This window comes from Clarias gariepinus, chromosome 18 (assembly GCF_024256425.1).
Source record: "Clarias gariepinus isolate MV-2021 ecotype Netherlands chromosome 18, CGAR_prim_01v2, whole genome shotgun sequence".
Classification (NCBI taxonomy): Eukaryota; Metazoa; Chordata; class Actinopteri; order Siluriformes; family Clariidae; genus Clarias; species Clarias gariepinus.
This window is the reverse complement of record NC_071117.1, coordinates 27,455,992-27,471,915: the sequence shown is the minus strand read 5'-3', so window position 1 is coordinate 27,471,915 and position 15,924 is coordinate 27,455,992. Positions and strand designations below refer to the sequence as shown.

Genomic DNA, 15,924 nt, shown 5'->3' with positions numbered 1-15,924 from the left:
AATGAATGAAGAATCTAAAAAAAATATTAAACTCTGTAAAAGTGAAACGAAGAATGTGGTGTATAATTGTGTGAAATGTATGATGAAAATCAAGCAATTTCGCCAAGCAAATATAAAGAAATAGGTTGCAGCAGTTTTTATTTCGACTGAACTTGAGAAATCCGCAATGGGACTGCTTCAGCAATTCCTTATAGTACAAAATCGCTGTCAGCCAAAAGGAGATGCAATCTTTCAACAGACCCTCCAATCATCACGCAGAAGCTCGGAGTCCAGGCTAGCCCACTCCTCATTTGCTCCTCATTCACCCCCAGAGACGCTGAGCATCCGTGGGCGGGACGTAATCACAGCGTTTATCCAATGACCGTCTAGTTTCAAAGCACTGAAAAATAACGTTCAAAGCAGCTGCATTGAAGTCAATGGACGCTAGGCTTCAACGGGGAAATGCACTGTGATGCTACGGGAATGTATGAGAAGAAAATCAAGTCAGCCGACCTGCTATATCTAACTGATTCTGAACGAACTCGTCTTTGGGATGAACATTTTCTAACGCTTTTTTTGTCAATAAAATGTTAATACAATTGTACATAATTTGACCATTAATTTTGTGACATTATAGGGGAAGCTGAGCTTCCCTTGCAGTCTTAAAGAAATCGCCACTGGTGTGTACACAGGATCAGACTTGTCTATGTTCAATTGTTTTAATGTTTATACAACACATTGTATTTGCTATAGTGACTTTATTTTATTTTTACTCATACATAATTACACATGTAATACTGTAAATGTCTGTCAATCCTAAAAACTCAATACATTAAAAATACTAAAACGTTGTTGTTGTTGGTCTTTCAGCTGCTCCCGGCAAGGGGTCGCCACAGCGGAATACCCAGTCCGCACTACAACTTGGCACAGGTTTTACTCCAGATGCCCTTCCTGACGCAACCCTCCCATTTTATCCAGGCTTGGGACCGGCACTGCATCCAGTGGCTGGGGTTTGGGCACTGGCTGGGAATCGAACCCGGGCCTTCCGCATGGAAGTAAAAATACTAAAATGCATACTTGAATTATGACAAACCGCAAGCTATATTTTATCAGTTGTGACAAAACTGAATGAAGGAGTTAGAGCATTTTGCAAAATTAGCAAATTGCAAAAATTTTATTGGATTTTGCAGGTGGGCGAAGCCTCAAACCAAGTGTAGTCATGCAGCAGAGTAAATAACTCACCTCCAAATAACTTAAACGTGTGCATGACTTTTCCTGCTGCAAGTTTTGAGGCATACGTAGACACATTACAGAGTTTTAAGACAAATGTGCTTGAAAGTTGAAGTTTATGAAGCTGAAATATTTAAGTGTACACATGAACAGGTGAGAGAAGTACGTAGGCAGACTAAAACACTACAGCGCCATTGCGTTGTCCAGTTTAACTAATTTACCTAAAAAATAGTGTGTGTGATTCTCTGAATTTCTTAAAGATCCTGTTGAAAATCACATGTTGATTATAATACAGTACAGATTGTTCATCCCCAAATCTCTAAGGTTGGCTTGAATCCACCTTTTTGTCTTTTTGTTCCAACTTTTGTTCTACATAGTCATTGCTAAAATGTAGAATATCTCTCAATACTTTAAGGATGAACATGTCAGTGTTTGAATCCTGAGTGATCTCTTCAGCATAGTTCTTTACTGGGTAGATGGCGTTTATCGGGATGCCCACCTTAACATTGCACTCATTCACCTAAGAAAATACAGGCTAGCATCAATTATATGTTTTACTCCAAAAAAACACAATGTCATCACTTTTAAAGGAGTAGGAAGCAGGTCAGTATTGTTCACGTCATTAAGGATCATAACTTTAGCAGGAATGTAGTGAAGTAGAGAGAAAGCGAGAGAGAGAGAGAGAAAGAGAGAGAGAGAGAGAGAGTACCTTCTCTTTAATCTTCTTGCTATAATTGATTTTCTTTAAATCCTCATTAACCAGCTCACAGACTTTATCCACCTTGGTCATAACAATGACTTGAGGAATTCCTGCAAAATTAAAATTAATATATGTTAACATGATTTGGTCATGTGTAGAGTCTTTGTTACATAATTTTTTCTTGCTCTAGTTTTCCTTTAATGTTCTAAGGTTTGTCTGCATTTACACACTGCCTTCTCTTTATCTGTTTGTAGATGCTGTAATGTACTGTAAGAACCAGGGCTAACTTTTGCAGACATTCCATTATATTAAATGTATCTATAAATTTTAAAAAAGTATGCCATACTACAATTGCAAAATATTATTTTTTAATGTTAGATAGATAAATGATGGCTTAAGAGTTTGTAAAAAATAGTTTAAAATAATCTACTGATCTTTAATGTAATTAATGATATTATTATTATTATTTTAAGCCCACGTACATGTCTGTCTGTCTGTCTGTACAGCAGAACTCTCTGTCTAACTTATTAATACAAAAGAAATCACATTGTATAAGGGTGAGTATCTTACGCCTTGTTTACTATGTAAACTACTAAGTTTTATGTCTTTCGTTGTCAGACAAATACACTCCCTGTTTAAAGTAGATTATTATGTCCGGCACATGACTGTTCCAGCCCTCACCTCAGACTGCTGCGCATATGTTTGCTCTAACAATCCGTGTTTTATTTCATAGTGGCGCTTCACTACATAGTCAAAAGTTCAGAAAAAGGTAGAGCAAGAAAGAAAGCTGAAATTCATACTTTACCCTGAAGACTAGCATATGCTCTAACTTCCTTAATTTTGTCAAAAACCTCAACGTCCATCATGGAGACAGTGTCTGCAGGCAGGACGCACACCAGACAGTCAACCTCATCACACACAACTGGGTTATTTTTGTATTTTGAATCAGTATCAGATATGGGTACCTCAGGATTCAACTGCGGAGAAATTGAAATAAAAAAACATTTTGGTGTACTATAATTATTTTTTTTTTAAATAAACCTGTGTGTTTAAAAAATGTGTGTAGCTAAATTAGACAAAAAGCTAAAATATTTTTTTTTGTCCTTAACCATAAAAGATTAATCATCAAGCCTAACCTTAACACCTTATTAACATGTGACATATATCCTTTTCTGGACATAACATATAATGTACTTTTTGTTTTATATATATTTGGATATAATGTCACTGCAGGTTTGGCCAAATACTGCAAATACTTTCTAATACAAATTAAACCTTTATTAGGATGATGCAAACATTTTAAAGACATTTTAATATGACCTTTTTGTTGTTGAATGCTCCCAATGGTTTTCATCTTGGAGTAAACTCTCTCGTATTTACATTCATGAAGGTGTCTCTTGATTGCAGGCATCATTTGACAATAATACACCAATGTCCTAGAATTCAGGCCTTTTGTGTTGCTAAGCTCATCAGGGCATTCTTTTCATTTTAAGACCCTACCAAATTGGTGATTTGTCCTTTTAATGGCTATGCTCTTCCTCTGATACATCTGTTTCTTTTTTTCCCAGCTTTTTGATGGCCTCTTTCATTTGCATCACCACCTCATTGGACTATATATTTAGAGTTCCCTTGAAGAATGGCCAAATGTAAATTCCCTACCTAAAATTTACTCAACTTTCTTTATATTTTTAATGAAATAACTACTTAACTTAACCACACCTCAACATTTAACTGCTTAGCAGGTAGCTGTCAAATTATTTTTGAGCCTGTAAAAATGAAGGGACCTAAATAAAAATCTTTATATACAGTGAGACCTTGGATTGCAAGTAACACGGTTTGCGAGTGTTCCTCAAGTCGAGCGAAGATTTTTAATAAATTTTGACTTGGAAAAACGAATAAGTCATGGTTTTACACGTAATCCAAGGTTCCACTGTATTAATAAATACAAAATAAATGAAATCCTAAAAACAATCCTAAACATTGAATGCAATTCTTGTTTAACTCTTAAACTAAAGCTGAAGGTCCACATTCTGGTTGATTAATTTAAAATGTCTTGTTATAGTCTACAAAGACTTTTATATCTTTAAAAATTTTCTTTAAATTACACCCTTGCTTAAAAAAATAATATTAAATAATAATAATAAATAAATGAATAAATACTGTAAATAATAATAATAATTATTATTATTATTATTATTATTATTATTATTATTATAAAGCTATATAATGGCCACCAGGTGCCTCGCTCTCCTGAAGTCTGGGGTGCATCAGTCCCCCATATTTCCTATTTGTAGAACTTATAAAGTCTTAAAATTTGCAAGGAAATAAAAAAAAAATGCCCATGATTTATTTTTGTTAAATGCTATAAATAGTGTATCTTAATAAAGAATAAGGAGAAAGCATTAAGCAAATGTTGGAGTACTTACGATGTATCCATCTAAAATGTGTCCGTTGAGCAAGCTCCTGATGTCGTCCGTTTGTATTCCTCCTTCTCGTTGAAGCCCCATGATGTCAATAATTTCCAGAGGATAATACTTACCTCTGTCCTTCTTAAGCTTGTGTATGTTAATCTAAATCACATTTACATATTGCAGAACTTTAGTTGTGTTGAGACAATCTTGAAATGATTCTTTATGTAAGTATATGCATTTTGTGAATGTGACTACATCAATTAATTAACAGTACAATTCCTTTGGTGTCCATGTAAAGGATTTTTATTAGCTTACTTATATTACAGTTTTTGCCTATTGCTTGAACACTATAAACCCATGCTTAGACTAAAGTAACACAATTTGAAGCTTTTGTTACCATACCTCAAACACATGTACCCATACCTTAAACAAAAGCGCTGCTTTGCACCCTAGTTGCAATTATGCAACACACTTACTCCTTTATGCAACAAAGATGGTCCTGCATACTACACTCTATTTCATACATAAGACACTTCGTTCAAAAATGAAATCTCAGGGTGCCATTTGGAAAACACATGTATCCAAAATACTAAACACATCGGGTAATTGCAACCACTCAAATACACATCTGAAGGCACTTACTTGCAAAACTGAACACCAATTAGACAACTACAAAAAGCCCTCAGTTTAGCCATTTCAAGAACTTTGCAAGCATGGATGGAGGGAGAGCAAGAGGAAGAGGAGGAGGAGGAGGAGGTCGAAGAGGCCATGCACGGACCCATATGAAGCAGCTCTACAGAGTCCCATTTTAAAGGAACAGTGACAGGGTCAAAGGACTTTGAGCTGAATATGTACGGGTAAGTGTAACTGTCTTTTACATTTACAATACAATTTAATTCAATTCAATTCAATTTTATTTGTATAGCTCTTTTAGCAATTTTTATTTGCTTTACACAATCAAAAGAATTATTTAAGTTTGTATGAATACTGCACCAATACAGTATTGGTGAAATCCAGTAGCAGCTGAATATGTACCATATCAGTACCACATGGATCCATTCTGAGAGCTACACAGGTACCTGTGTGATGGGGTGAGGGTTCTGTATGTGTAACACTGTAGTACAGTAATATGTTCTCTTTTTTTTTTACAGAGAATCTTGGCCATGGATGGAGCTGCACAGCCTCATGAATTCATTTTCATTGATGAAGCTGGATTCGACCTGTGCAAAACGAGACGACGGGGTCGTAATGTAATTGGCCAAAGGGCAATTGTGCACGTCCCAGGGCAGCGCGGGGGAAATATCACACTGTGTGCCGCCATAAGCCTTCTGGCTTCTGCATCATCATGCAAAACTAGGTCCATACAATAGCCAACATATACTCACATTTCTAGATGCTCTCCATAATATAGTTGTACAGAACAGACCAGATCAGCCCAGGTTTGTGGTGATATGGAATAATGTCAGTTTCCATCGGGCTGCTCTGGTCCAGGCCTGGCTTGACAGCAATCCATGGATGGTTTCGACATGCAAGAGGATATTTTCCCCGGTGCCTAGCGGGAGAAGACATTGCTTGCGATGTCGATGAGGTCCTGTGGCCAGACCCCAACAGACGGCGGGAGCCCACGTATGCACAATTGCCATGATTTTTTGTGTTTACACTATAGTGTTTTTTCTATTACTGTATTATGTTTTTTTTTTTTTTTTGCTTTATCTGAATTCATGGTACTGCAATGTACAGTGCTGCAATGTACAATATTGAGTAGGCCTATTTGCTTTTTTGGTTATTTGAAAATGTGTCTCCTGAAAATATGCCTTCTGAATAAACAATGAAAATCAAAGACTGCAGTGTTTTATATAAAGTAGACTAGTGTGTTCCCCCTGATCTGAAAGTGTTTGCATATGATGCAAGTATGTGTCATTTTGTCAACAGAGTTACATTTTGACAAAGGAATGTTAGGTTTTGATAGCAGAGTTTAGGTTTTGAGAGTAGAGTTTCAATTTGGCACAGATGTGAATGGTATATTTCCCAGTGTTGTGTCATGTTTACTTGTGTTTAGAGTTTTGGCACAATGAGCGAAGTTTTGCAAAATGTGTTCAAGCAACGAGCAAAAACTGTAATATGTTTCAAGTTATTTACTAACCCTAACTAATAAAGTGAGTAATTTCTCAGCCATGTCAGAAGACATATGCTGTGGGTGTGGCAAAGGTGTTACTCTGCTTTCAAATTCAAATTCTAATTTTATTCGTCACATACACAGTCATAGACAGTATGAAATGAAGTGAAATGCTTATAGGACTGCTGATAACCTCAAGAAAAATACAAGGAATAAAAGAAATTACAAATTAGAAATATAAGAAAGATTAAATTATTGTTCTTCATCAGGCAACTTCATCAGGCAACCCTAACCCTAACCCTATGTAAGAGCATTTCCACAAGTCTAATGTTAAGAGAACTCAAGGGATTGGACCTAACAGCTGTGTAGCCTTAAGAAAGCCACTTCTAATTGAGGTTCCTTGGAAAAAAGGCTTCAATTTCCTAGAGTCCAGATTTACCCATGCCAGGATGCCAGGATTCATCAGGTTAAAATGATGAAAAAATGGTTCAGGCAGCATGAGACATCATTTTCACATATGTCCCTTAAATAAACTTACTTGTTTTGTAAAGCTTTTTCCTGTAGACGTGCAGTTTTCCAGAGCACTCATGGCATGACGGCCTAAGAGAACCCTCTGGACTGAGTTGATGAAAGATGATTTCCCAGCTCCAGTCGGTCCATACAACAGAATTCTAAGGACCTCAGTGCTGGGCTTGAATTCTCTCACTTCATGCAGTATTTCATTGCTGTCCCTGTGGATCAACCCGAAAGAGTTAATAGTTAATGAGAATACTGTCATTCTTTTTTTGGGGAAAAAAAAGTTATTTATATAAATAAATAAATAAATAAAAAACACTGCCTATGTTGTGTTTATGTTTTTGATCAAGAAAACTTTCAAATATAAAAAGATGTAAAATAAAAGAATTTAACTATTTATAGTTAGTGCATTGGAACCTTGTATTGCCAGTAATTTCATAAGCATTTTGCATTTTTTTTTTGATAAATGAGTAAGGTCTTAATATGTGTGTAGTATGCATGGGCTTTGTCTGCCAAGCGTCACAACTGATCACAACTGAGCAAATGGTTCTTCTCCTTTGCGCTGTGGGTAATCATCTCCCATACTTGGTATCGTCTCACACACATGCACGTGTGTGTGCAAAAACACACACTAATGGAACACAACACTGCTCTGTCAGGATTAATTTCAAAGGTAAAGTGCAGGTTAAGTCGTATTATTCATTTACTTTATATTTTGCATTAAATATTTTGATATTAATATTTTTGGGTTGTCATCAAAGTTTTCATTATTTCTTATTACAATTTAGCAATCTAAGGATTAGATCTAATCTAATCTTACAATCTAAGGTTTAAACATAATTCTTTTTTCTTTTACTGACAGTGAAGATTTCACTTCATTGTACATAATAGGAGGGGTAAGTAATCATGGAAGGAATTAATTTAATTCGTATACAGTATTACATGGGAATATATCCCACACATACGTCGGGCTGATGTGAACCTGATAAATAGGGTAACATCGGCAAGATGTAGCACAAAGAGCATAGTTTAACTGGCAATATGTCACCAAGATGTTTCAATCATCTGATGTCTTAAGGCATTTAATCCAAAATCTACAAAACTAAAATCTTCAGGGGCCTGGTTTGAGGTGTTGTGCATGCCGATTTTGTTGCGGGTGGTCCGTGTCGGGTAGGCTTGAAGGACCCAAAAGCAGACACAACAACTGAACTGGAAGTTTTAATTATGTAAATGTGGAATGCACTGGTTAGAGAAAAGTGAAGCTTGTATATCCAATGAAGGTGGAGATGAGCATGGGCACTGGAGATCAGAGTGACAAAGTGCCTGCGGGATCCAACGTGCAGCGTGAAGGCAATTGTGGACAGAAGAGCTGAAGCTGAAGCTCTAATTTCTGAAGCGCATACCTGCGCTCCATGTTGTAATAAATCCTGTGAGCTAGACAGGGTCATGGTTGTGAAGCAGGAGATCAAAGCTGGGAGTTCAGTCAGCGTAGAGAACAGGTTTAATCCCTGAGACGAGAAGCATGAAAAAGGGCAAGAATTCGGCAATGTGAAGGTGAGAACAAAACTTGACGTGAGGCACGAGAAAACCTTGGCTATGAGCAAGCAATAATTCGGCGGAGAATGGTTGCTTACTGATGAATTTAAATAGGCAGAGGTGATAAACTGAGACAGAGAGCTGAAGTGCAGAAAGTGGAGATTGAGGCGGCTAAAGGATAAACAGTGAGTGGAGTGTGGATTGGAGGAGCAGGTGAGCATGGCTTGTCTGGAGACGTGGGCGTGACCTGGCGTACTGTGACAGATTTGCTCTTCAGCTCACCACAGGGGAAAAAAAATCTCATTTTCAACCAGCCCAGCTGGCACCAGCAATCATACTATGATTAAGATGACAGGATCACTTTGTTTGATGTGAAGATTAACTGTAGCTCTTGACTTGTATCTGCATTATTAAACATTGTGCTGCCGCTATGCTACGATAAATCTGCATGAATGAGCAGATGTTTATTATTTTTTAAGAAGGTGATTGATGTGTGTTTAAACATAAATGATAAGACATAAATTCTTACCAGTCCAACCGTCTCCAAGGCTTGGCAAATTCTTAATGCAAGAACATGAATAAAAGTTACTATAAGGATCACAGTATAGAGTTAACTGACATCTTGTTTTATACTTCTGAATAAAACAATTTACATATACAGCTGTGATCGAAAGTATTAAGACAACATATGCCATGGGTGCACAATGTGCCGTCACATTGTACAGTAATGTCACTAATTAGTTCTGGACTGCCTGGATGAAGGGTTGTGCTAATTAACTGAAAAACTTGTAAAAAGTTGGCTATGTTATGATAGTGTTCAGCTTCTGGAGCCATGGCCTGGGCCATCTTCAGACCTAAAGACAACAGGACAATTGTCAAGGTAGTAATAGTCAAGAAATGTACATGATCTTCAGAAAGCAATCGAGCAGGCATGGATTGAGCAAACTATTGCAGATGTCTTTTTGACTCTATGCCCATGCAGATCCAGAAGATTTTGAAGAATAAAGGATTGCAGATTAAATATTGATTGTCAAATATTTAAAATAATAATATTTTTACAAATATAGATATTTTTATTTTTTTGTTATTTTGATTGTCATTATTTTAGAAATTAAAAAATGGCATTTTTGTCTCAATACGTTAGCTTTGCTTTCTGGCATTGCTATGTCAGAAACTGTTTACCAGCACATTGAAGACAAATTCTGTGAAAAAAAAATCCAACAGTCTGTATTAAATAGTATTTATTACTTATTATATTTAAAAGGTATATACAAAGTTAATGTAACAAAAAATTTGCAAGATTGCTGACATATACTGTACTGTACTCCAGGTCCAGCTTTGTGAAATGCTTTGGAAAATCACTTTTCTTTTACTATTATTTCCCTATGTTTAAAAAAAAAAACATTTTGAAAAGATAAAACTCACCTGGTGAGGGAGGAGGTAAATCGGATTGTTTGTTTCCCATTTCTAAATCACATAAGCAGTATGTTACACAGATGGAATAAAAACAAAAATTAAACAACTTCCAAAGAAACTCAAGCTTATTAACCACTGTATACCTTTGTGCTGTGTTGTGTGTTAGTAGAAATTAAAATACACAGTTTTCTATATTTTATATTTACAACAGCACAGACAAAAAAATGCAAAAAAAAAAAAAATTTTTAGTTAAAATTTTAAAGCTAAAAACTTTTTGTGTTTCTGTTTCTTTACTGTCGATCCCTCAAAATAAAACCAACTAAACAGGAAATGAGAAGGTTGTTTTTTCTTTCGAAACTTATCAGTGACAGGGCGTTCATGACACTCCCTGAACAGGAAAGCACTAAAGACACAATGTTCTTTCTCTTTTAATGATTTCATTTAGGGGTTATGGTAATTTCCTTATCTCTTTGTACTTTTTTGTTCTTTTATCTGTAATTGCATGCTCTATATGCTCATTGTTGTATAAACTTTGCTGAATATATATGTTGAATACTGTTGAACATTGCAACAAAAAAAGAAAGACTCATCACATGGCTTAAAATAGTTCATTAATTTCTATGCCTGACTTGCTAAGCATCACAAAGCAAAAAAGGTTTTTAAAAAAAGGTTCTGCTAACACATTATGAATCGTCTCGGGTTACTTTGCTGTAACCCTGTTCCCTGAAAAAGCGGGAACGAGATGCTGCTATGGGAAACGATTCCTCGTGACTGGTTATGAAGCACGTGTGTGTCAAACACGCCAAATATTTTGGCATGTATAACCTCAGGCAGGTGACTTCAACCGATGAGGTGCACCTGGAGGTTATAAATAGGCATGAACCGGAAACACCCTCAGGTCAATTTTGTCTGAAGGATGTCTAGTCACGCATGCAGTGCGGCATTGGAGCGCAGCATCACGTTCCCGCTTTTTCAGGGAACAGGGTTACAACAAAGTAACCCGAGACGTTCCCTTTCAAAAGCTACACTCGATGCTGTGCGAAAGCGCTATGGGAACGAGAATACCCACTCCGCCACACTGCAAGTGTCTGGACCCCCAGGGTTGTGTTGTGTGCACACAGTACCCCCAAGGAGTCCTAGACCCTGCGAGCCTGGCATCCAACCATGACGCCTGACCGATGTCTTGCGGATAGGCAGCCTGCCGCATGCCATGCTTGGAAGCCCCTCTTGCCGGAGCAATAGATGAGGCAAGCTTTCTGGTCGAACTGCCCTAATCACTAGAGGCGAAGTCCGCCACGCGCCTCATAGGCTAGAGCACTAGCATCTTTAACCCGACTCGTCTAATTAGTCACGGCATATGAAACCCTGCTCTAATTTACGGCCTGGGCTTAATGCAGAGGTGCGCTGTAAGTTGAAGAGCATGAGCTGGACACAGCGAATGAAGACTTACTGCTCCGGAGCTAACGGCGGATGACAGAAGGCTTCGACTGTGGGAGATAGTTGGGTAAGAATGCAGAACGGCTTTTTTTTTTTTTTTTGCAGAAACTTCCAGCACTGTAACAGTTTGGCAGTGGACTGCGTCTACATGTTTTATGTCCTGGAATGTAAAAGATCCTGGAGGACAGAATTTGTCCTGTCCTCCTAGGCTAGGGCACTAGCATCTCCAACCCAACTCGTCTAATGGCGGCTGCCCTTCGGCCGCAGCCCCAAGACATATGAAACCCTGCTCTAATTTACGGCCCTGGCTTAATGCAGAGGTGCGCTGTAAATTGAAGAGCATGAGCTGGACACAGCGAATCAAGTCTTAACTGCTCCGGAGCTAACGGCGGAGGACAGAAGGCTCGACTGTGGAAGATAAAAGATCTGGAATGTAAAAGATCCCGAGGGACAGAATTTCTCCTGTCCTCCTAGGCTAGGGCGCTAGCATCTTTAACCCGACTTGTCTAATGGCGGCTGCCCTTTGGCTGCGGCCTCAAGACATATGAAATCTGCTCTGATTTACGCCACTGGCTAGTGCGGTGGTGTACTGTAAATCCTAAGGAGCATGAACTAGACACAGTTAATGTAGAAGTCTTACTGCCCCGTAGCTGTAACGGCGGAGAACAGAAGCTTCGAAGACAACTGCAGAAGATAGTTGGGTGAGGATGCAGAATAGCTCTAGCTAGCCAATGGCAAAGTCTAAGCACAATAGAAAGGCTGATGAGGCCCGTGAATAAGCCTGCAACTAAGGGGTGCTTTCCACCAGCCCCATCAGTCAGGACGTAGGCGAGGAGCGGCTACGTATGTTCTGAGTGCACTAGGGCAAAAGCCTGAGGTCAACTTTCTTGCAGAAGCTCCAGCACTGAAGCGGTTCGGCAGTGGACTGGGTCTGCATGTTTCGCCATGTCCTAGTGTAGTTTTCCATGCTAGGACATGTTAACCTCCTGGCTGCTGGAGGGAGTATTTCAGGGCCAGAAATAAGTCATCGTTTTGGGGCAATTGATGTGCCACACAAGCAGATGACCTCTCCAGATCCCTTAAGCTGGGCGGCCATCTAAGGCCGCACTCTGGCCCCTAAAGGAAAAACGTCTGCCGTTAGCAACTTGCGACGACAGGACGGACCTAGAGTGGGACCCAGGGTCAAGGACGAGGGTCTGAACCACATAAAAAGGGTACGAAGCTCCCGGCGCGTAACCCTTATTACCTCTGGGGATTGGCCCTTGGATGAAATCCTCAGGCACTTAGCCACCACAGAAGCGGTGAAAGTTACTTCCTACTTAGCTTGAACTCATTTAGAGTGTTCAAAATGGACTCGACGCGCGCAGGAGACAGCTGTGCCCGCATTGCGGTCGGATCTCACATGACACTCCATGTATGCTTTGTGTAGGAAAGAGAACGCTTTCCGTGGCGTTGAGACTCGATCCTAAAGAAAACGAGGTGAGCTACGATGACATATTGATGCTGAGGCGCTAGCTCCATGAAGAGGGTACGAAGCTCTCGGCGCGTAACCCATGTTGCCTCTCAGTTGCTGGAGGGAGTATTTCAGGGCCAGAAATAGTCATCGTTTCGAGGCAATTGATGTGCCACACGAGAAGATGACCTCTCCAGCTCCCTTGGGCTGGGCGGCCATCTTAGGTCGCGCTCCGGCCCCTAAGGGTAAAAACTTCTGCCGTTAGCAACTCGCGACCGACAGCACGGACCTAGAGTGGGACCCAGAATCAAGGACGAGGGTCTAAACCACATAGAAAGGGTACAAAGCTCCCGGCGCGTAACCCTTGTTGCCTCTGGGGATTGGCCCTTGGAGGTGAGCTAGGGTGACGTATTGATGCCGACGGAGGGGTGGTGATGGTGGTGGCTGTTAGGTGTTCAGTGTCCTGAAACACGGCAGGAGGAACCCGAGCACCTAACACTTTGTCCTGAGGATACTGGTTTTCCACAGTGCTTCGTGCTTAAGGAGACATAGCTGGCAGTAGGTTCCCCGCTGCCAGCCTCTCTAAAGGTGCACGAACTTTAACACCTCGACTAGATGAGTGTGTTTGGTGTTCGGCATCCTGAACATAGAAGGAAGGGACCGGACACCTAATGAATCACTGGAGACTGCTGCTTTCTGCAACACCAGTGGTGGCGGAGATTGAACCACGGCCTCCTAAAGGTGCTGGTCCTCTTCATAGCTTGGTACCTAAAGAGACATAGCTGGCAGTAGGTTCCCCGCTGCCGGCCTCTCTAAAAGGTGCAGCTCTCAGTAGGTCAGTCTGGTATGCCTGCAAAGCCATTGTGTGCAGGGCTGCACCAGGCTGACCCGCTGCCTGAAAAATCTTCTTCCACCAACGAAGATGTTAGTCTACACGCTTGGTGGGGAGTGTGGATTTTTCCCAAGAGGATGAGCTCCCAGGAGAGAGATAACCCGTGAGCGTCTCTCTGATCTGGGACATCATCATAAAGGACCGCGCTTTCATCCATGACATTGGAACAAATCAAATGTCAATAGCACAAAAACACAGGATAAATGTGGCTTATTCCATAAAAGAGTTAGCTCACGGAGGTCGCCAGTAGGGCAGGGGACATCATTGAGGCCCCTCCTCCTCTGGCCACCCGACAGACACCTGTCGGCTGACCGTGAGCATTTGGGGGATTTATTTAATTTATTTATTTTTACCGCAAATCGAGGTGTACGGGTTGGACCGCGCGTTACCACCTCTAACACCAACTAACACACCGGCTCATCACTGGAGGAGCGCTCTGGAGTGATAGTTTCCATCTCCGCGGAAGCGAGAGAGAAAGTTCTTTCCCCCTTCACAAGAAGCGCCGAAGCGCGCTGGAGAAGTGGAAGGTAAAAGACTCATAATCCGGCGAGAGAGCGAGAGAAAAGGAAAATCCTGTCTCGTGCGCCTCGGCCAGATTTGCACGCAAGAAATGCGCTGCAGGTCGCGGTTTCACTTTAAGACGGCGAACCCGAGCGCGCGGGACTTTAATAGGAAGAAAATCGCAATACAGTGGAACCTTGGATTACGAGTAACGCGGTTTACGAGTGTTCCGATGGACGAGCAAAGATTTTTAATAATTTTTTACTTAAAAAACGAGGGTTGTCATGGTTTACGAGCACCGAGTATCATGTATAACGCATGCGCTTCTTGTTTTCATAATTTGACACCGCGCTCTCTTTCTCTCTCGCCTTTACTGTGCGTCAGTGTTTGAGTGTGTGTGTGTGTGTGTGTGTGTTTTTCTCTTGCGCTGCAGTGTGTGTGTATGTGTGTACTCTCTCTCGTCGTTAGTGTGTGTCAGTGTTTAAGTGTGTGTGTTATGTGTGTGCGGGCATAATTTGACACCTTGCCGGTTCTCTCTCTCTCTATCTATCTCTCGCCTTTAATGTGTGTGTGTGTGTGTGTGTGTGTGCGGGTGTGAAACAGAGAGGGGGTGCTTCACTCACACACAACCTGTGTGTCAAAGTGTCAAATTACGCTCGCGCACACACATAACACATAGTCAGCAGCGCAGGAGAGAGAAAAACACACACACACACACACACACACACACACGGCGCCTGTGCGCATAAATGGAAACATTTATCTGTCGGGATTTTAATTTTTAAGGTAACATACAGGGTAATTTGTTTTATTTTTAATTTATATTTTGTGTTAATTATTTTTATGTATTTATTTTTTTGGGCTGTGGAACAAATAATTTTAATTTCCAATATTTTTTATGTGAAAATGTGCCTTGATTTACAAGTGTTTTAAAATATGAGCCCGCTTCTGGAACGAATTACGCTCGTAATCCGAGGTTCCACTGTACTTACCTGCTCCCTGAAGCCCGAGATAGCGTGCTCCTCACCCAAACACTCAAACAGAAAACGCGAAGATCGCCCTTAGCGAGATATTCTTCTACACGGAGGGACGAACTCGTGTCTAACTCGGCCATTTTTCTGGTGAGTAGTAAGACACTTTCTATTTTCGCTTTCTGTTAAAAAATGCTTGCACACACGCACACACACAACATGGATCCTGAAGAGAAAATGATCTGAGGGTGTTTCCAGTTCATGCCTATTTATAACCTTCAGATGCACCTTATCGGTTGACGTCACCTGCATGAGGTTATACATGCCAAAATATTTGGCGTGTTTGACACACACGTGCTTCACAACCAGTCACGAGGAATCGTTTCCCATAGCGCTTTCGCGCGGCATCGAGTGTAACTTTTGAAAGGGAACTGGCTACCTGTTACATGTACTAAAATGTAATATGTGTTTTGTACATAATAATTTCATGTTTCCAAGATGAACATGAATAAATAATGTTGTATTTACATGAAATTCAACAACTTAACATGTATTAGATTCAATCACGTTGATATAAACCAAAGAGATCTTGTCACTATGAAAACCGGAAATATCAAAGCAGACATCGCAAGAAGAGAACACAGCGTGTTGAGAAGACAAACGTTTGGCGGGCGTGTGGAAAAGGTAAGCAGGAATTAATTCCCATCTTTCTAAATAGAAACGAAATACTGAACATAAATGTTACCTGCTGTTTAGCAATGTTTAG

The 15,924-nt window shown here is 40.2% G+C and overlaps 1 protein-coding gene across 1 annotated transcript; it reads right to left on the bottom strand.

Annotated features, from left to right (window-relative positions):
• Window positions 1-323: 323 nt before the first annotated feature.
• Window positions 324-10,213, bottom strand: LOC128506407 (interferon-induced protein 44-like). The gene is made up of 8 exons (XM_053476824.1): window positions 10,048-10,213; window positions 9,914-9,955; window positions 9,018-9,048; window positions 6,975-7,167; window positions 4,336-4,479; window positions 2,715-2,886; window positions 1,919-2,019; window positions 324-1,729 (listed from the first exon to the last, which is right to left on the bottom strand). The coding sequence occupies exons 2-8, from the start codon at window positions 9,951-9,953 to the stop codon at window positions 1,529-1,531; spliced, it is 882 nt and encodes a 293-aa protein (XP_053332799.1). The 5' UTR covers window positions 9,954-9,955; window positions 10,048-10,213; the 3' UTR covers window positions 324-1,528.
• Between the last annotated feature and the right edge of the window lie 5,711 nt (window positions 10,214-15,924).